The following is a 22,461-nucleotide window of genomic DNA, read 5'->3' on the forward strand; positions in this document are numbered from 1 at the left end:
GTTTCGTTCACTCAGTGAGGTCCATACAGTAGACCTCTCGACCCACTGGCTAAGCCCAGGACTAGGCTCAGAGTAAACCTTTTCTTAATGGACCATGGGGGAGGATGCTAATTTGGGGAAAGATCACTTAATGTTGAACCTAATGTGGATGTTAAATAAATGCTTGTTGACTGGGTTCTAAGGAGGACAACCTTGAACCTTGGGTGTGTAATTTCTATTACATTAAAGCCTCTAAGTTATGAGAAATTGCAAGCAAGTAAGGAGTTTATTAAAGGCCTTTTCATAGAAATGAAGCAATGGTTGGGCCTCATGGAATGTGGAGCTGGACAGTGAGAGTGAGGAGATTGGACTGAGAAAGATGGCTGTACTCTGTCTTTTCCACTCTGGGGCCACGAAGTTACTCTGATTATCTCTGTAAACTGTTTGCCCCTCTATCTCCAGATTCCTTTCTTTGCCTACATTTCACTTTTCCCATGGCTAAAATAGCACCCACAGACTCACCATGACCATTCTCTTTAAGCGCATTCCACCATCTGATTACAGATCTCCTGGAGAGAGTATGTGATTAGTCAGTGCAGCTGATGAACTGTTCTCTGGAGTCAGGTGACCTCTTCTCCTCCAGCAGCTTCGGTTCATGAGGCACAAACACGAAGCTCTGAGGCCCCATTGTAAGCAGGGAGTCTGGGGAGAGGAGGAGTATTGAACTGAGAATCATAGACACAGAGGAAAAGTAAACAGCACCCTTTACAGAAGGCATAGCAACAGTACTGAATGGGCAATAATAAAAATACATGTAGCTTTAGATTTCGTCCACACTTCTGCATTTATTCTTGAATACAAATTTATTCTTTTATAACATATAGCTCAGTGTTGTAAAAATTGTAGTCTTTATCTGTAGAATTACCCATTGTTTAATGTGTTTAAGCATTTTCTGATTATTTTGTAGGGCAGGTTTTTATATGCGTGTATTCGTGTGATTCGATCTGAAAACCCCCAGTCTCTTTGTTCTCGTTTACCTTCAGGAAGTTGGATACTGTCAGGGGATGAGCCAGATCACGGCTCTGCTCCTCATGTACATGAATGAAGAGGATGCCTTCTGGGCCCTGGTCAAACTGTTCTCAGGCCCCAAACATGCCATGCATGGTAAGAAAACCCCAGAGTTTACAAAACACAATAAACAAGGAAGGGAGAAAAGGTAAATTAAAACGAAGTCAAACTTTGGAAGATGCTTTTTAGGGTTAAGGACAAAAACTTAATGTCTGGGAGCTTGTTCAGCTGATTAGTGTTTGTGAGTCATTTCTTACTTCCTCCTTCTTTATTGAACTTTGCTAAACATTTCTGTTCACGTTTATATCCGTTGTGTTTACCTCGAGGTATACTGTTGGCATTCTGAAATTCTTTCCTCACCTGCCCCTAGTTGGAAGAAACTCGTTTAGGTTTGGAGGAATTTAGGAAGAGCTGTGTTACTGGGAGAAATAAAAGCTGTCTTTTGACCACAGCGTTTAGATTGTCACGCAGTTCTCATTTCAGTGACATGCGTGCTTTATTTCTTTTAGCCATAAAATTTATTCCATTTCCCAATAAAAGGCTGCTGATAGCATGCTGTGGGTACTTTCTTATTTAATATCTGAAAACTTGCATGAGTTTTTGGTTCTCAGGTTAGAAGATTGTTTTTAATAACCTTTTTCCTATATCTGCCACACATGTTCAAGAAATTTTAGAGAGTTTGGATTGCAGCTTCTCTCAGAAATAAAAGTGCCACTTGCCCATATAATGCAAAAGTATGTTCCCAGTGCCATCCATGTGATAACACCAAGTTAAAAACATTTTTAACATGAATCACTTTAAGAAATGGATCATCTAAGTTCCATTTGTAAGTAAGCTTTATGCGGTGAGGAACCTGCCACATGTTTAAAGTGATATTTTAACGTTTTCAGAATTAGGACTATAGCTTATTAAATCTCACATTCTTACCATGTGGTTTTCTATGGTGGTATTTTGTGTGGGGGTGGGGGTGGTGGTGGTGGTGGTGGTGGTGTGTGTGTGTGTGTGTGTGTGTATACATGCACGCACAATTGGCCGTCTCCCTCAGTTTTCCTAGTGAATTTTTTTTTTTTTTAATGACTACTGTTACTTCTCCTCCTCCTAATGAGAACCGTTTCTGGACACTTGGTGTCCCATCAGTAGACTCCACAAGTAAGAAGTAAGATGCAGCATAATTGAACTGCCATCCATCAGCCAGTCACTTGAAAGGGCATCTTGAAGAAAAATAATTGACCCTTATCCATCTTTGCCTCACCATGGGCTGGTGTTGCTCATCTGTGTGAAGTACAAGGGATGTTACAGTCTCTGTAGTATGCAGTCACGTGGAAGACTGCCGCGTTCAGGGAAGTCCTTTCTCTCAAACATACCTGACAGCTTACTTTCAGCAGTTGTCACCAGTCTGATCTGTAAAATAATATTCTTAGTATCCTAACGTTTGCATTTGTTGTGCAGCTTAGGTCGTTATTGTGGGTAAGTTTGTACTTAGAGATTCTTGCTTCTAGGTCTGCCGAGGGGATTTTATAACTAAAGGTTGCCTCGGTTCTTTGCATCTCCTGTATGATAGTGATGTCACTTAGAAGTGTGTAGAATAAAGTGAGGGCTGAAGAAAATGAGATTTTAAAATACCAAGTCGGGGACATCACTAATAAGTGAAGAATGTTAGCATCCTTGAGCTGGTGTTTATTACTGAGGGACATTGCCTTTTTCAAAATGAGACTTTCCTGAAATTCTTCCAGTTTCCATTCCTATCATATTGAACAGGAAAGTGGCACAGATACAGATTTTTTTTTTTTTATGACCTAATTTCTCTGGAAGATGTTACTATGGGAGGCATAGAATCTCGATCTCTGGAAATTTTTATAAGTACCTTAGAAAACTCAGTTAAGAAATAGTCCTTCCCTAAAGATTGTAAAGCAGTGTGTCCCAAAAGCATGTCTCTTGGGTTCTTGGAGGAACACAGTTTTAACTTTGGGAAACAGGTGTTCTATGAAAAAAAGGATGGACTCTAAGATCAACTAAGTCTGGCGGAGAGAGCTAAACAAAGTTTCTTTAGTTTAGAAAACATGTTAGAAGCATTAAGAAGCTCTTATGCATCATGAATATGCAAGAAGAGCTTGTATGACACCCGGTCCTTCCTCTGGATTCTTTTTTAAAGACAGAGGACAGCTATGAGCATCTTTCAAAAAGTTGCAGAAAGCCCAGGCTGGAAATAACTAATTGGAGAAATGATGCATCTGTTGAGAATACATCCTGTTTAGAACGCATTGTGTAGAATACCTGAATGGAAACTTGTAAATAAGTATACATGTGAGGTTCCGTGAGGTAAATCTACAAAATCTGTGCTAATTTACCATTGATGATTTGTTACTTCCTAGAAATCTTGTAGATTGTATTGTATAATCAGATGGGATAAACTACAACTTTAGATATCACACTGACCGTATAATACATGCCAGAATGTCTTAGCTGATGTCAGTTATCACTTACAAAAGGGATTAAAAGCGATAAAAACGTTGGAAGCACAGGACTAATGAAGTTGTTAAAGTAAGCCTGAAAAAAAGTTATATAGTATGTTGACAGTACAATAAAATGATAAGTCATCAAGACTAGAATAATCTATAAAAAAATTTGTGCATTTAAGCCATGAGAGGCTCTTAAATCCAGAGAGCAAACTGAGGGTTGCTGGAGGGGTTTTGGGTGGGAAATGGGCTATGTGGGTGAGGGGCATTAAGGAGGGCACATGTTGGAATGAACACTGGGTGTCATATGTAAGTGATGAATCACTGAATTCTACTCCTGAAACCATTGTTACACCATATGTTAACTAACTTGATTTTAAATAAAATAAAAAAAAATAAATTTAAAAATATTTGTGCATTTAAGATATGCTTTAAGATACTTTAAGAGAACAGATAATCCCGATCAGTGGCTTCAGTTTTTATCTTAATTTCTGAGTTTCCCTTTTAATTCAGAAATATTGTCCTCTTTTATATTTTTACAAGATTATAGGAGATCTTTGGCAAACGAATGCCAGACCATAAGTTTCGTTACCCAGAGCTCATACACAATTATTTCCTTGCTGGGGAGGACAAATATCTTACTAATTCCTGGATTTTTGTTGTTGCTGACAGTTAAAAATGAAAGCAATGTGCTGTATTTTAAAAGAAGGATTTTTGTTGGTATTATTTATGAAAAACAATGTTTTTTATGTTTGTATTCTAGGCTTCTTTGTTCAAGGTTTTCCTAAACTCTTGAGGTTTCAAGAACATCATGAAAAAATACTGAATAAATTTCTATCCAAGCTTAAGCAACACCTGGTAGGTAGATATGACATTGACTTACACCCACTTAAACCAGGAATGAAACTAGAGGGATTGAGTGCAACCTTTGGTCTCACTTACTTGACTGATTTGCAGTGTTGTCCAGTTCATTTCCTATGCACTTGTCATTGCCAGGTATTTGAAGAGCATGAGATTTGTGAAATTAAAATTTTTTTAATGTTTAGTTTTGAAGGAGAGAGACAGACTGTGAGTCAGGGAGAGGCAGGGAGAGAGAGAGAGGGAGACACAGAATCTGAAGCAGGCTCCAGGCTCTAAGCTGTCAGCACAGAGCCTGACACAGGGCTCGAACTCCTGAGCCGCGGGATTATGACCTGAGCCGAAGTTGGACACTTAACCGACTGAGCCATCCAAGCACCCCAAGATTTGTGAAATTGAGTACTGATGAACCATCACAGCCCTAACTCATGGAATCAAACTGTGAGTTTGCAGATGATATATACAAATAATACAGTTTTTAAAGATACATTATTTCTCAGTAATTTTGGAGGCTTTTTTATGGCACCAAAAGTACTTTAAGGTTCATACAGACATCTTTAGTGAACCATATGTATGCTCTACTATAAAGCACGATAAATTAATAAAGCAGGGTTAGTTCACTGTAAAATGTATTCTAGAAAATCAAACTGTATTATAATCCTGTATGAGAAGGATTTATCCTTAAAGTGATTTCCAGAAGTGAAATTGAGGGAGAAAGAGAGCAAGAAGAGAAAAAACTAGAAATACTCCAGCATGAAAAAGATTTGGAATAAAACGGTTTTATGTCTAGTTTTGACAGCCACCTCCCAACAGCTTTCCTAACTTTTAGTATTAGATTGTCATATTTCATTTTCCGCAATCCAGAAATTTGAAGTCTTTGTTTTTTTCAGGATTCTCAAGAAATCTACACAAGTTTTTACACAATGAAATGGTTTTTTCAGTGTTTCCTTGATCGTGTGAGTATTTATTTACAAACCCAATCATAAAATTATAAATACCAGATGAGGGTGAGCTGTTAATCTTATCTCTGTTTTGTTTTCAATTATAGACTCCCTTTACACTAAACCTCAGAATATGGGATATCTACATCTTTGAAGGAGAACGAGTTCTTACCGCTATGTCTTATACAATCTTAAAATTACACAAAAGTAAGAAAATGTTTAAGTATAAGGATTTCACGAAAATCAAGGCTTGATTTAACTCTGATTTCTCATTCCCCGCCCAGTTTCAAATTCATTTTCTATTTGTGGTGGATTAAAGAAATTCTTGAAAGTCCATGAAGAAGCCCTGTTCAGTTGGTAATTGGCTTTCCTTGGTTCTTTCACATGACTAGAAGCTGATTACATTGCAAAGGTCTTGGATTGGTTTTTCTATTTCAGTTTCATTTTCACACTGAAGCAATAGAACGCAGTGCCCTGATTTCGCTAATAATATTTTCTGACCAAGCGTTTGCTTCCGTATTCCTTTTCATCAGTCTGAATCCCAGGCTTGTAATCAGAGACGAGAGAAACCGGGCCCTTAGTTCAGAGGTCTGGAGAGAGGACACTGTCCATCACTGTTCCTTCATCCAGGAAAAACGCATCCAGCAACAAGCCGTAGACTGGAGGTGGGGAGCCTCCTGCTTCTCTCTCACCTGACTGCATGGTCTCTGGGGCAGCTGCAGCCACTGTCTCCAGCCGCTTAAATGCAGCAAGGCTTTCAAGTCTTCCGTTGCAGGCTTTCAAGGGCTGTTTAAATGTGGCATGGTAGGCCTTACTTTAGAAATCAGGAAATGAGAGTTTTCTTCATGAAGATGAAGAGCCTTCTTCACCTTTCAGCCTCTGTTCCACCTTTACAGTTGTAACTCCTCCTGGTAACTCCTCTTGTGACTGCAGAGAAGAGAGCCCCCGGGAGCCTTAGAGCTTCACCGAGCACCTCAGGCCTACATCTGGGACGCAGTTTCCCATTTGTTCATCACCCTGCCCTCTTAGGTTATTCTTGGAAGACTCATCTGTTCAGCTTCCCACCTAAATTATAAGCTAACTGAGTACTTGGGGTCATGTTTTGTAAGTTTTCTCCCCCTGTTGTGCTTGGCGTTGTTCTAAGTACGTGTTAGGTAGTTTAATACAAAATCCTTTGATTGCTTACTTGAAAAACATGACTTCAGATTATCCAAAGTCTAGACACAAATGAAAAGTCCCTATAAAATCAAGTGTGTATTGTTTACTCTGAAAGGGAATCGGAAGTGCTGTGCTTCAGTTCGCTCACAGCCAGCCCTCACTCCCACAGCACACAGGCCACCGCGCCCCGAGCTGTGTCCCGAGCCTCGGGGGCTGTCGCAAAGCCACGAAATCAGTCTCTCTCCGTCTCCCCCACCTCATTCCCTTCCCTCCCCACCTCCTCTCCGTGTCCTTTCTCCTTTCTGGATCATGAACTGACTAAGATGTGGAACAAAAGTATACTTTTTATTAAAATATATATATTAGTTTAATGTTTGCTAAACAGTGAGAAGGTAGAACCATGATGTATTTCTCCATAGCCCTCTTCACCACCTTAAATTATATTTTATTTATATGACTTTTTAAAAAATGTTTATTAATTTTTGAGAGAGAGAGAGCACAAGCAGGGGAAGGGTAGAAAGAGAGAGGGAGATAGAGAATCAGAAGCGGGCTCCAGGCTCTGCGCTGTCAGTGTAGAGCCCAATGCGGGGCTTGAACTTACAAACTGTGAGATGATGACCTGAGCTCATGTCAGACACTTAACCAACTGAGGCACCCCTTATTTATATTACTCTTGCTTAACTTTGGCAAGTGAAAAGTTTCTTCACCCTTTGCAAGTAAACTTGAAGCATAATAATTACTTTATATCCTATCATATCTTTGGGCTAAATAGCTATAGGAAAAAAATGTGTCTGCTGCTTTATAGGTTTTTCTTAGTTAGGAAGACAGAAGCTCTAGGATTCATGTGAAGGTGCTTCACTACCATATAAAACTTCAAAAACTGTGTCTGGGCACCTTAATCAGCGACAGCTTCTCTACGATTTTGTTCTTGTTTTTTTCTTGATTGCCTTAATCATATTTAGAGACATTGTTATGGGAGGTTTTTCACACAGTGGTTTTAAATAGTAAAATAAATAATAATAATAATAACCTAACTGGTGTTAGACGACTAAGTAAATAGTACATATATGCAGTGGACTCAAAAGTGTAATCAGGTTTTTAAATTGATTCATGTGTATACACATTCTACTTGTAGGGCAGTGGCTAGTGGGATCTTAGCTGATTTTTGCTTTCTATTTCGTATCTGTAATTTGAATTTTTTTTAAAGTAAAACTAGTTTCATAAGTAAAAATACAAATAAAATTAATCATCTAGATTCTTTGGAAATTCTGACAGAGTAAAATAGAGACTTGAAAAGGGTTCATGTGTGGGAGGTGGAGCTCCCTGACAGTAGACCAGAAAGCCCTCACGTCATCCTGGCTTGCCTGTGTCTCTAGCAAGTGCTTGTTCTGGATTAATATTAATGTCGAAGGTATGGATAGTCTTAAGTAAACCAGTGAAAAGGTATTTAGCAGAATTCATGTCCCCCTTCTCTCCAGAGTACTTGCTTTTCTCTGTGACTGCTTTAATGTCAGGAAAAATTGTTCTACATTTATTTATTTAGAAAGAAAGAGAGCACGTGTGCGAGCGTGTGAGTAGAGGGAGGGACATAGAGAGGGAGAGAGAGAATCCCAAACAGGCACTGCACTGTCAGCACAGAGCCCGAGGCAGGGCTTGATCTCATGAACCATCAGATCATGACCTGAGCCGAAATCAGGAGCCAGGCGCTTAACTTACTGAGCCACCCAGGTGCCCCAGAAAACATTTTTATCTTTCAGAGCGTCAGTGGTATTTACAAAGCTATGTACAAGCTGTATGCTGTGCCCTTTTTGAAAAATACAACCCCAGAATAGAATGCATTATTCTCTCAACCTGAAATAGCTGTTGCTGCAGTGTTTGTACTTCTCTCTTTCTTTCTTAGAACACCTAATGAAACTGTCTATGGAAGAACTCGTAGAATTCCTTCAGGAGACCCTGGCAAAGGACTTTTTCTTCGAAGATGACTTTGTAATAGAACAACTTCAGATTTCTATGGTAGAACTGAAGCGCGCAAAATTAGACCTTCCAGAACCTGGTAAGAAATACTCAAGGACTTATATCTAAATCATAATTAAAGTTGGGAAACACGGTGTCATTACCACGGACCACTTCTGTTTCAGAATGTAGCATTGTGTGTACTTGTGGAGGGCAAGCTGCTCAGGGCATCGTGCTTATTTTAAGAAAAAGCAAATAAACGCATTAATGAAATCTGCCTCTCCTAATAGAATAACTGCACTGCCCCTAGTTAAATGTAGGAGGTTTGGGGGGCAAATGATACTGATCAAGAGAAGTAATCTTGGCGGTTTAAATGAACATAAACAGTGACCTTTACGTTCATCATCTCATGTTGTAAAACTGTAAGTAATAGCAGAGAAAGTAAAAGATCCCTTTTGGAGAAGAGGAAACTGATACTGGAATGCTTCTGTCCGGAGCTGCGGACCAGCAGGTGGCAGTAGTGACCCTGGAGCCCAGGGGTTTTGTGGCCCCTGGTCCCGGGTGCCTTGCAGTATGTTGCTGTGTAGATAATATATTTTATTTGCTTCTTTCTTTCTTGTAAAAAAAATATTTAAGTTAATTTTTATTTATTTTGAAGGAGATAGAGAACAAGCAGGGGAGGGGCTGAGAGAGGGGTGGGCAGAATCCCAAGCAGCCTTGGCACCATCAGTGCAGAGCCCTGTGTGGGGCTCGAACTCATGAACCCTGAGATCATGACCTGAACCAAAAGCAAGAGTCGGATGCTTAACTGACTGAGCCACCAGGCGCCCCTTAAAATTTTTTTTAATGTTTATTTATTTTTGAGAGTGAGGGAGACTGAGTGCAGTTGGGGGAGGGGCAGACACACATAAACACACACACACACACTCTCTCTCTCTGTCTCTCCCCCCCTCTCCCTCTCCCTCCCTTTCTCTCTCTTTCTCTCTCTCTTTCCCTCCCTCCCTCCCTCCCTCCCTCCAAAGCAGGCTTCAGGCTCTAAGCCATCAGCACAGAGCCTGATTCAGGGCTCAAACCCACGAACTACGAGATCATGACCTGAGCCAACTCGGATACCTAACTGACTGAGCCACCCAGGCACCCCTTATTCGCTTATTTCAGCACATCTTCCAGCACCTCCTGTTAGATTTTCTGCAGGGTGCTGTGCAAGAGATCCGGCAACTGAAGAGAAGGACATGGGTCTTGTGTCAAGGTGCACACAGGAGAGACCGAATTCATACTGTCTGATAAGTGACAACACAGGAAGTGTAAATAAATAGGACAGTTGGGGAAGGATCAAAGGAAGCAGAGGATGAGAGCTAAGAAAAAAGAAAATGTGGGAAGATCACAGCAAGGGTAGCTCAGAGTATTACTTGCAATGAATCATGTCCTGAGAAAAAGGCATTTTTCGCCCATGTCCTTTCTTGCCTTTTAAAAGAAAGGACACTGGAGGGTGTGGTAGGGAGGAGGGAAGCGGGAGAGCGTGCAGAGAGGTGCGGCGTTCAGTGCGGTCAGGGGCTCTGCCCTTAGTTGGAGTCGGATGGGACATTTCCCCGTTGCTGGGGCACACAATTTCAGTCTTGGATATGTCTGTGCGGACAGGCAGACATACCTTCATGGAAGGTACATCTTCTTCCCTTTGGTAAAAATCAAAGTGCTCTGCTTTTAGTGACTTAATTTTGAGGGGTCCAGTTAGCGTTTCTCTGAGGTTCATTCTGGGCCATCCAGAATCTCTAGGAAACAAAACGTCACAGCAGTGATTGTGGTCAGCGGCCTGTGAAACCGTCACCTTTGCTAAGTGAGGTCATCTCGTGTTCAGTGCAGTAAAGTCCATTCCCTGCTAATTCTTTACCTGGAGCAGCGATGACTAAATGTGTTCTTGCCACTTTAACATTTATTTTATTTTATTATTGTTTCTTTAATGTTTGTTTATTTTGAGAAAGAGAGCGTGAACAGGAGAGGGGCAAAGAGAGAGAGGAAGAGAGAGAATCCCAAGCAGGCTCTGCACTGTCAGCACAGAGATCAACTCAGGGCTTGAACTCATGAATCATGAGATCATGACGTGAACCAGGACCAAGCGTCAGATGCTTAACTAACTGAGCCACCCGGGAGCCCCTAACAGTTATTCAAATATCTTGCATTCTTTTAAAAAGAGTTAAGTTTGAGTAAAAGACATAGAAAAAATACATAGTAGAACTATTTAACCATGAGAATAAATTATAGAATAGGATGACGTAGCATCTAACCTGCGGGTATCATTTCCTGAATGCTTAGTTAATCTGCCACTTACTACACACATCGTGTCATTTATTCCCTAAAAATAACGCCGAAAAAGTACTCATCTGCATTCTACACATGAATAAACTTAGTAGCAGTAATTTGTAAGATCTTTTTACCAGGAAGTGGTAGAGTGTGGCTGGAGGGGGGTGTGGAGGAAGGGAAAGGGAGAGCTGAATAATCCCAGAGAACTGGCTGGTGTTTGCTCTGATCCTACTGGCAGTTAAAGGGAGCGTGGGGAGGTGACTCCTAACTTTCTCGGACAAGACTCTGGTTTTCACCTGTTTTCTCCTGCTCCAGCATTGACTTTCTGGACTTTGTGCCACGCAGCCTGCTCGCTGTCTTCCTCTTTCAGTGACTGCAGGTTCTATATGGAGCATTAAGATGGTTCAGGGATCACTGAAGCAGGAATTTAAGTCTCCTCTCTGTCATCATAAAGAGACACGTGAGCACGTATTCTCTGTGGCTCCTGTGTGCTGCCTCAGCTAGTAAGTTGTTTTCCCAGACCCACGCAACACATGGCATTTTAAATTGTTAATTTATTTTTCTGGCTGGATAGAGTGTTCCATCGTTTTGACTTGCATTTCTTTAATTTTGTTGGAGTGTCTTTTATTTTTATCGGGCCTTTTAATTTCTTTTTCTATAAATTTCCCTGTTCATCTTCTGCCTACTTTTCTATTGGTGTGATCGTGCAAGTTCTCTGTAAGTAAAGGAAATTGGCCAGTTTATTGCAGATACTTTTCATGTACAATTTTTAAAAATTTAATCAGTCTTTTTATGGCATCTCACTTCTGTGTCTTAGGTAAAGAGTTTTCCACATGCTGAATGAAAAAATTTTTGGTTACCCATGTTTTTTCCTGTGACTTATGTTTTTATGATTAAATCTTTAGCCCATCTAGAATTACTTGTGGTTTAAGGGAAGAGTTTTAAGGTGTGTTTTTAATATCCACAGATTGGTGAATTTTCCAATTTTGCTTCTGTTAATTGACTTCTGTCTTCGTGCCTTCGTGTGTAATGTCTATGTAATGTCTGTCTTTTAAAATCTGTTGAGACTTAATTTGTGACGTAGTATATGCTGCTTCCTAGAGAATGGCTCGTGCATTGACAAGAACGTGGATGCTGTGTTTGTCGGGTGGAGTGGTCCATAAATTTCTGTCAGATCTAGTTGGTTTACCGTGTTTTTGTCCCGTGCCCTTATCTTCTGCGTTTTGTTCTGTGGGTCACTGTGGGCCAGGTGTGGAAATCTCCAGCTCCTGCTGTGGAGCTCCTCCTCCCTTCCATCCTGTCCGTCTGTGTGTCCTGTATTTTGCTGGTCCGTTGTTAGGTGCATACGTAGTCGCAGTTTAGGATCTGCTTGCTGTAGTGAACCTTTTATTCACATGCGGTGTCCTTTTTTGTCTCGTAAGCTTTTTTAGATTTATAGTCTATTTTGTCTGATTGAGTATAGCTACCCCCACTCCCTTTTGTTACTGTTTGCATGGAGTATCTTTTTCCATCCTTTCACGTTCAGTCTGTTGGTGTCTTTTGATCTAAAGTGAGTCTCCTGAAGGTGATGTATAGCTGGATGGTGTTGTCTTTATCCGTTGTGCCAATCTCATTCTTTTAAGAGCTTAAACCATTACTTTAATTACTGATAAGGAAGGACTTCAATCATTTTGCCATTTTTTTTCTCTATATAATTTTGTCCCTTATTTCCTAGATTACTGCCTTACTTCCCATTTGATGGATTTTTTTAATTGTGAAATGTTTAAATTGCTTTCTTTTGTGTATGTTCTATAGTGTGTGTGTGTGTGTGTGTGTGTGTGTGTGTTTAAAGGGATTACATTTAACATCCTAAAGTTGTAACACTCTAATTGAGGGTTGGGTCAACTTTAATAGCCTGCAGCAGTTTAATAACTTTTACAGCTCCGTCCCCAGCCCTTGGAGTTGTCATGTCCCCCACACTTCATCCTTATACAGTCTATGCCCCAAAACATAAAGCAGTAATTGTTTTAAATCCATTAGTCTCTTCAGTCATGGAGAAAACAAAATGTGGAGTTACAAACTGAAGTTAAACAATACTAGCTTTTAGACAAACAGTTGTTTTTAAAGTGTTATGCTCTTAAATTACATATAAAAAGAGAATGTGGAATTACGGATCATGTTTACAGTGATAATCATGTTTATGGTTACCCATGTATTTGCCTCTGTTGAAACCTAGATTTCCTTTCATGGCTTCGAATTTTTGTGTAGTGCCCTTTCGTTTTGCCATGTGCCCTTGAGCATTTCGCTCAGGGCAAGTCCAGTGGTAACACGTTCCCTCCACTTTTGCTTACCTGGGAATGTCTTATTTTCCCCTCACTTTTGAAGGACAGTTTTGCCAGGTACAAGATTCTTGGTTGATAGTTTTTGTTTTTGTTTTTGTTTTTGTTTTTCTTTTAATGCTTTGAATATATTGGCCTCCTGCCTTCTGGCCTCCAAAGTTTCTGATGAAAAATCTGCTTATAACCGTATGAAGATAACTTATATGTGATAAGTTGCTTCTGTCTTACTGCTTCAAGATTCTCTCTTTGTCTTTTGAAAGTTTGATTGTAATGTGTCTCAGTGTAGGTTTCTTAGAGTTCACTTTATTTAGAGTTCTTTAAGTTTCTTAGTTGTTTATATTCATGTCTTTACTCAAATTTGGGAAGTTTTCAGCCATTATTTTGTCAAATATTTTCTCTGCCGTTGTCTCCCTCTCTTTCTCCCACAATGCATATGTGGGTCTGCTTGATGGTCTCTCTTCTGTTCCTTAGACTTGATAATTTCCATTGTCCTATCTTCATGGTTTTATTTTTAATACTTATTTATTTTTGAGAGAGAGACAGAGTGCAAGTGGAGGAGGGCAGAGAGAAGGTGAGACACAGAATCTGAAGCAAGCTCCAAGCTGTCCACACAGACCCTAACATGGGGCTTGAACTCACAAACCATGAGATCATGATCAGATACTAAAGCGACTGAGCCACCCAAGTGCCCCTTTTTAAATCATCATCATCATCATCATCATCATCATCATCATCATCATCATCATCATCATCATCCTGTCTTCAAGTTTGCTAATTCTTTCTTCTACCTGCTTAAATCTGCCTTTGAATATCTCTGGGGGTCATTTAACTTCATTTATTGTACTTTTCAGCTTCAGAATTTCTTTCTGATGTCTTTTTGTGTGTTTTCTTTACTCATATTTCCATTTTGTTCATACCTGATTTTCTTGACTTTCTTCACATCTTCCTTTAGTTCTTTGAGCTTCTTTAAGACACTTATTTTAAAGTCTTTGTCTAGTTTATTTCCATTGGTCTTTTTCAGGGACACTTTCTGTTGATTTAGTTTCTTCCTTTGAATGAGCCATATTTTCCTGCTTCTTTGTATCTCTTGTGATTTTTTTGTTGAAAACTGAGCATTTGAATCTAATAGTGTGGTAACTCTGAAGCTTTCTTCCTTTTCTCCCAGGGTTTGCTCTTTGGTTGTTTGTTTTATTGTTGTAGGCTTTCTCTGTGTCAAGGATCAGCCAGAATCATAAATTTCAGTTCTTTTCAGGTCTTTTCTGAACCTTTCTCTGGACATGAGTGATCACTTTCTAATTTTCCCCTTATATGTAGCAGTTTTTGAATATCCTAGTCTTTAATGTCTGNAAAAGATAAAGAAGGGGAGAAAAGGGGACTGTCCCTTTAAAGTCCCTGACAGTCACCTAGAGGGGGCTTGTAACAGTGGGGGAAGGGGAGGTGCAACAGAAGTGGCCTCCGCCTCTTCGCCTGCACTTGTGTGATGGAGGCAGCTCTCAGCAGGCAGAGCCAGAGCTCCAGCATCTGGAGGACACATTCTTCGTGCCTGCCCTGGTTCCCCGAGCTGCGTGCCCACAAGCTGGGTAAAACTGCCTGAGGTTGGGGGGCGCGGGTGGGCAGCGGATTGGGGGGATTCCTGCGGTGCTCAGAGCTGAAACTGAACAACGATAAGTGCCTTTACCAGTGAGGCCGTCTCCCAGCAGCTGCAGGCCCTCAGTAGACGGCAGAGTCCCAGAGTCCCGAGCAGGTCTGCCAGAGCCGCTCTGCAGGTGCGGCTATTGTCTAGGGGGGAGACGCGTTCCTGGTGCTTTCCTGACTCTTCCAGAAGCCGCTCCCGTTCTCTGTAGCTCTCATGCTGGATAGCCAGATTGATTCCCTCACATTTTCCAAGATTCTAGATACACAATTATCATCAAATAGTAGCATTTTTTCTCCCTTTTAAATACTTACGCTTCTTATGTATTTTTCATCTCAAGAAGGCGTCAAACTGTTACTGTTTTTTCAAAATTAAAAAAAGTGGATGTTGAGAGTTTTTTTTTTTTAATGCCTTTTAGGCACAAATGAGCAAGGTCTCTTTAAGACCTTTTAATATGTGAATTTTATTAATGTTTTTTCTAATTGTGAACAGTCCATTATACTTCTTGGATAAAGTTGGCTTGGTTGTGATGAATTATTCTATCAGAGTACTGATGATTTATACTTCGTAATATTTTACTTAACTTTTTTGTTGTTATTCCTGTGTACGATTGCATAACAATGAACTAAAACTTCCGTGTATTACCAGGTTATGCTAGCATCGTAGTATGCAAAGTTTCCTTCTTCCTCTGTGTTCTGGAAAATTTTATGTCGTATTAGAATTGTTCCTTGGGGCGCCTGGGTGGCTTAGTCGGTTAAGCGTCCGACTTTCACTTAGGTCATGATCTCGCGGTTTGTGAGTTTGAGCCCTGCGTCGGGCTCTGTGCTGACTGCCAGCTCAGAGCCTGGAGCCTATTTCAGAGTCTGTATCTCCCTCTCTCTCTGACCCTCCCCTGTTCACGCTGTCTCTCTCTCTCTCTGTCTCCTAGAAATAAATAAAAATATTTAAAAAAATAAATAAATAAATAAATAAAATTGTTCCTTAAGAGCTCAAAATACACTTATGGAACTTTTCTTTTAATGTTTTATTTATTTCTGAGAGACATTGTGAGCAGGGGAGGGTCAGAGAGAGTGGGAGACACAGAATTGGAAACAGGCTCCAGGCTCTGAGCTGTCAGCACAGAGCCCGACGTGGGGCTCGAACCCACAAACCACGAGATCATGACCTGAGCCGAAGTCGGACGCTTAACCGACTGAGCCACCCAGGTGTCCCACTTATGAAGTTGTTTTAGTCTGATACACTTGTTTTGTGGGGAATCACTCTTTGATAACTTTGTTTGCCTGATTATTGGTTTTTGTTTTGTTATTTATTTTGTCTTCTCAGGTCCCTGTGCATCATTTATATATTCTTAGAAAATTGTTCACTCAGTTTCTAAATGTATTTGTATAAAGTTTTGCAAGAAGTTTTTCAACCATGTACAGAAGAAAAAGTGCTAAAGACCCTTCCCACCCCCATGTATCTATCACATAGCTTATTGAATAATTTTATTTTAAAGTTTATTGTTTGAGAGAGAGCATGAGCGGGAGAAGGGCAAAGAGAGAGGGGAGAGGGAGAATCCCGAGCAGGTTCTGCATGGTCAGTGCAGGGGCTGAAGCAGGGCTTGAACTCATGAAACATGAGATCATGACCTGAGCCAAAGTCAAGAGTCAGGACACTTAAACCAACTGAGCCACCCAGTCACCCCTGAATAAGTTTTTAGTGCAAATTAAGATCTCGTGGTATTTCACCCTAAATAGTTTAGTCTCTGTGTCTAAGAAACAAGGACTTTCTTCTGGCTAACTATAGTGCCATTATCAAATCTAAATTAACAGTATAATTCTCAAATAGCATCTAATACCAATTTCATATTAAAAGTTTCTAGTTGGGGGCACCTGGGTGGCTCAGTCAGCTCAGTGTCCGACTGCAGCTCAGGTCATGATCTCACGGTTCATGAGTTCGAGCCCCGTGTTAGGCTCTGTGCTGACAGCTCAGAGCCTGGAGCCTGCTTCAGATTCTGTGTCTGCTTTCTCTCCTCCTCTCCTGCTCATACTCTGTCTTTCTCTCAAAAATAAATAAAAACATTTTAAAAAAAAGTTTCCAGTTGTAGGATGCCTGGGTGGCAGTCGGTTAAGTGTCCATGGGCTGAGAACGGGGAACCTCTTTGGGATTCTCTCCCTCCCTCCCTCCCTCCCTCCTGCTCTACCCCTCATGCTCATGCTACTCTCTCTCTCTCAAATAAATGAACAAACTTTAAAAAAGAAGATTTTTCTTAATTGCAGAGACTTTTTAATTACAAGTGATCTGTGGCATAATGTTTGACATTGTACAGATAACCACTTTCCTTTTCATCTTTCCCCGCTGGTTTCAGCTTCCATTAATAATCCTTGCCAAAAACAAATATTTTATTATAGGTTGTAAAGTAGTAATTTTCAAATTCCATTCTTTCTTTTACATTTATCAGCAGATTTTCTTCTGTAACAAAGCATTTTTTCTCCTTCATCAACTGAGGCTCCTTAGTTACCTTAAGATGTGTTTCCTACTGAAAAAGCAGAATAAATGCTTAGCTGTTTTCTTTTCCCAGTTTTCCGAGTTAGGAGTTGATGTACTTGATTATCTCCAGTGGCAGAAAAATGAGCTTTTGTTTTGGCTTTCTCATTGTGAGTCCATGAAATTTGATATATTCTTACTGTTTCAATAGGATATACTTATTATTGTTGTAATATTTACATATTTCTCCCTTGGCCAGTGGGATCTCCCTTAAACTGATTCCTGTGTTCTTCTGACTCAACACTATTAGTCTTTGATTATTCATTTCTTTACTTTTATGTGCAGCAAGATATTTCTAGCTTACCCTAAAAAATCCCCTATTCCTCAGTTTTATTACCCAATTTACAAATATATTCTCATAAGAACCCTAGATAATCTTTGTAGTATATTGAGTGAAGTATGAAGGCTATCCATTACTTCATTTTGGGGAATATTCTTCAAGTCCTTTTCCTTTGCTTTTACATATAACCTTGTGTTTAAAGCACATATATTTACGTAAACGTGCACTGCTTCTTTGTAGCCGTCTTTTATCATCAAACATTACCTCCTCTTCCTAATTTGCTGACACCGTGTATCGTATCATATGTCCTTGTTTGTGTTTTTAGTCTTTGTTTGTTGTGAGTATTCCAAGCCTTTTCTTTTATGTCGCTCATCTGCTTTCCAGACGTTTGCATTCTATCTTGTGTTGTTTCTTTTTAATGAATTCTATCCTGCCTTCTTGTTGACCGCTGCTAGTAGTAAATGTGTATAAAGTAGTTGGAAAGTTTCAGCTCCCCATCTCTTAATCTGAATCAACTTGAAGACCCAGTATAAATAAAAGTACATGTAGTTGACACGGTACTGAAATGACTCACATCGTTGCTGGCATACCCTATTGGCTCGCCATCTTGAGGTGGAAATATCCCTTGGTTCTCCTCAGCTACCTGTCTTCTGTTCACACTGACAAAGAATCTGTCACTTAGGGAGATCGCTCTGGGTGAAAAGCCTGTGTTGGTCCACTGTGACTGCTCGTGTGGCCTGGCTATCGCTTATGCCCGTATGACCTAGAAGAATCAAGAGCACGTTTTTCTTAGATTAATTGAGAGAGCCATTGTAATTGTTACCTCCTATTTTAGGTATCAGACAACATGAAGCTTAAGGCATCTTTTTAAGAAAGGAAAGCATTTTTTTGCTTTTAGCTGTGGTACGTGTCTTTTTCTGTCCTAGGGAAATTTGGATTTTTTGTTTTGTTTATTTATAGCAAAACTTTGCCAGTTTCAGAATTCCCATTTCTCTTTTGTATGTTATTTTGTAATGGTAATCAAAATTTGGGACTGGATGTAGGAAGATGTTCATTTTTCCCATTTTTCCTGTGTGTTTCTGGTCACGGTAAAACATTCAACTTTACTTCATCATCTTCTTTTTTTTTTTTAAATGTTTATTTCTTTTTGAGAGAAACAGAGTATGAGCCGGGGAGGTGCAGAGAGAGAGAGAGGGAGACACAAAATTTGAAGTAGGCTCCAGACTCTGAGCTGGCTGTCAGCACAGAGCCCAACACGGGGCTCAAACCCACAAACCTTGAGATCATGGCCTGAGCCAAACACTTAACCAGCTGAGCCACCGGGGTGCCCCTTACCCCTCTTCCAAACTCTTCCAAAATCTTCTCTGCATTATCCCAGCTTCCTAGCAGTCCGTTCACTGACTGTTCAGACACCAAGGTCGTGTTTCTTTCGATTCCTCATCTCTCTCTAGCTTCCCCCTCCTCTCCAGCCTCACCAGCAGGGCTGTGTCGCACACCCCCTCACCCGCCCCCCGGGAAGCTCTGAGTCCCGTGTGGCTCACCTCCTTGTCTTACCAGAGTGACCTTGTGAAATGGCCAGCTGTTCAGGGGACACTTGCGTGCTGAAGGGAGGAGACCCAGACTCCGTAGTTTGACCCAAGATCCTCTTCCAGTCTGCTTGTTCTTCCTACCTCTACCCTTCTTCCCCCGCACACCCCCAGACACTTCGGAAATAGTAACAGTGAGAGCGGGCTTTTCAGTCCTGCGTGATAGATGACTTACAGCATGTCACTGGATTTTTTTTCAACAGCCCCTTGGAATAAGGTATTTGTTGACACAAGTTTGTTAATATCCTTCAGGATAACTTTTGGTGCACGAATTATTTAGGTTCCTAAAATTAGTATTTAATTTCTTAAAGTTACAAATCCAGGAACCTAGTTTTTCTTTACTTTGTTAATTCCGCTTACAAAAGTTAGTAGACGTGGGGAAACTTACCATTCTCTTTTAAAGGGAATGTTAATGTTTGGTTAATGTCAATGCCAATGTTTGTTCTATTTGCAAATAAACTCCTACAAACATTTTAAATTTGATTTATAAAGTTAATATATACAATCCCTTAAACATACCAACTTTTAAATTTAAAAACAAAACTGTCCCTAGTTCTTGAATTAATTTCTAACTCTGATAATTTAAGAATTTGCTGAACCTTGAGTCCCTTAAAAATTTGTTACACTACTGTGTATAAATTTCAGATCTCAAGTTCAAACCAATGACTTTCACTTGGCATGAAAAGGCAAGTTGGCCAAGTTCTCTTGATGTAATTTATAAAATACTAAATACAAAAGATTCCTTAATGCAAAAAAATACAGAATTAATCCTGTGTTTAATTCTCTTCAATTTTTTTATAGTTCTAGATCTTCAGGAATTAAAAAATGTATGTCAAATAAATTTGGAAGGTACTTTGTCAGTTGAAATAGGAGCCAGGACTCCCAACTGAATTCTCGTCAGTGACGGAAGTCACAGGACGAATCCCCTTTGACTCTTGCTGGGTCCACGCCCATCAGGTGCTCAGCCACGCAGCCCAGACACTGCGGGCCCCCCTGCACCCAGGCTCATTCTTCCTTCTCCCGGAGGAGGCTGCTGCTTTCCACCCGGGAGGATTGGACTTGACGTGTTTTTGGTCTTTTACATTTACCTTTTACCTTTAAAGATCTCTGAACATGGTGGAATCCTCCTGTGTTCTTTTGGTTTTCATCTAGAAGGGCCGTGATTCTTACATTAGGTGGCCTTTGTTTTTGAAAAGCTTTCATGGTCGTGCCACCGCCAGTGTCAGCAGTGGTAGCTTATAGATGAGGAAACGGGCTGCGGGGTGAGGTATCGCCCAGCGTCACCCAGCTGGTGCCCAGCCTGCCCCAAGGGCAGCACCAGACGCCACAGCAGACTGGCTGCTGCCGACAGTCACTCCGCTGTGTTGCGCACCCACAGTTCTGTCCCTTAGGATGTACTACTCCCCCAAGAACGCCCAGGACACTTCCAGGCCCCTTTGCCTACATCCACTCCATTCAGTTTTCACCATTTGGCTTAAGCATCGTCTCCTCAAGGAGCCTTCCCAGCCACTTCCAGCCTCCCACAGTGCACAGCCAGTCAGCGGGATTTGGGGCCTGTAGCACCCCGCACCCACCCCCCCACATCCCTTCCCTCACATATGCTTGCAGTGCTGTGCTTCCCGTGTTCTTCTGACATGTGCATGTGACAGAGTTCCAGAGGGCGGTGATCACCCCAGCGCAACTGCAGTGCTTGGCGTTGATAGGCATCAGTCAGTAATTTTTAACGAACAAATGAAGTTTCAGTCTATTTTTTAGATAATAAAAAGCCTATGGTCTACAAAAGGTTAGCATGAGGCAGTTTTTTGGGTCCTGGGACTGTTTCATATCCTGATTACATACACGCACGCAAACACATCCACCTGTATTGTTTGTCAGTTAAAAAAGTAAGAAACTCTCTCCCACCCTTTGAGTGTTTAGATGGGTTTTCACTTTTGTTCATAGAATAGAAACCGATATTATGCCATTTTTTACTATATATATGAATTGCAACACTAGGAAACACAAAAATTGTTATTTCCCAAAGATCTATTGAATGTATGTGACATTAAATATATTAATAATGACAAATATGTTTAAGTAATTCTCTCTGCCTCCCCGTCCTTCAAATTTTATACGATGAGAAAAAAGTCAAGCCTGCAAACCTAACTACAATAATTAAAAAAAAAAAATTTGTTTTTACTCTCACAGCTATAAATTAGAAAGCAAACTACAGTAAAACCGTGGTTTGCGAGCCTAATTCATTCCAGAAGCATGCTTGTAACTAAAGCACTTGAAAATCAAAGGGAATTTCCCCAAGAAATAATGGATACTCAGACGATTCATTCTACAACCCAAAAATAGTAACACAAAAATGATTACAATAATGTAATATAATACAAAGTAATACAGAAAATACAATATAAAGAAACAGAAATTAACCTGCACTTACCTTTCCCTTTGTGGCTGGTGTGAGGGAGATGAGAGAGGAGGGCTACTGTGCAGGGCGACTTTTACTATCACTAAAGGAATCACTGCTATCTCTTGGCTCAGTGGAATCTTTTTCTGCATGGGGGCCATTGTATACGCTCGCACGGGTGTTGACGACAGTACGGTATTGACAAACTTGTCATAGACTGTGTTGAATGTAAGTGGCAATGAGGCAGCAGGTATTTTCTGCAGGCAGCCTGCCCTAGAAGGAAGCAAAGCATTCTTAAGCTTCCTCTTGTCTGGAAAAGCAAAGGACTGTCCATAGGTGCTTAGAAGTGACAAAAAAATATACTAGTGCCAGTTGTGGGCACCTTCCACCGTTCTGAAAAATCACTGATTTCTGCCAAACACCGCAGCCTAAGGCCGAGCATCCGAGCATGGGACAGTCACCCACAGCCCTGCAGAGAGAGAGAGAGACAAGAACCATTGGCTCAGTTGTGAGCATGTGACAGTCAGGGTCATGTACTCATGTTGAAAGACATCGCTTATTTATCAAGTTAACATTTATTAGAAATGTTTGCTTGTCTTGCAGAACACTCAGAACAAGTTACTCGCAATCCACGGTTTTCCTGTGTTTCGGTCACTTAACAGAAAGGGGGTATGATTGTTGAAGGCTGTAATAATGCTTGAATTGTACATTTTTCTGGCTGAGGGCACATTAAACAGATATAAACCCACTTGATTTTTCAGATATATTTTGAAATGACTAATTCTGTGACAATATTTTCAAACTCAGTTGGTCTTAATATTTGATCTGGAGAGGACTAAGATGACTTGCCCAGAACAATTTTCCTGACAACAGCCCCTACCATTTCTTACTGAAAACTGTTAGAAGAGTCAGAGTACATATATTCTGTTGTTGATATTTATAAGTAGGATATTGTTCACAAGAGAAAGCACTTAGAGCGTTTTGCTGTAATTCTGTGTTTCTTGTTGGATGC

General features: G+C 40.5%; 1 protein-coding gene across 2 annotated transcripts in view; it reads left to right on the forward strand.

Annotated features, from left to right (window-relative positions):
- The window catches only part of USP6NL (USP6 N-terminal like), a 160,707-nt gene that overhangs the window by 121,893 nt on the left and 16,353 nt on the right, over positions 1-22,461 (forward strand). For both annotated transcript variants that reach the window (XM_077758522.1, XM_077758523.1), the window contains exons 9-13: positions 1,023-1,143; positions 4,267-4,361; positions 5,252-5,317; positions 5,410-5,509; positions 8,361-8,513. In XM_077758522.1, coding sequence (XP_077614648.1) covers positions 1,023-1,143; positions 4,267-4,361; positions 5,252-5,317; positions 5,410-5,509; positions 8,361-8,513 — 535 coding nt within the window. The remainder of the gene's footprint in view (positions 1-1,022; positions 1,144-4,266; positions 4,362-5,251; positions 5,318-5,409; positions 5,510-8,360; positions 8,514-22,461) is intronic.

This window comes from Crocuta crocuta, unplaced genomic scaffold, assembly GCF_008692635.1.
Source record: "Crocuta crocuta isolate KB4526 unplaced genomic scaffold, BGI_CrCroc_1.0 scaffold32, whole genome shotgun sequence".
Taxonomy (NCBI): Eukaryota; Metazoa; Chordata; class Mammalia; order Carnivora; family Hyaenidae; genus Crocuta; species Crocuta crocuta.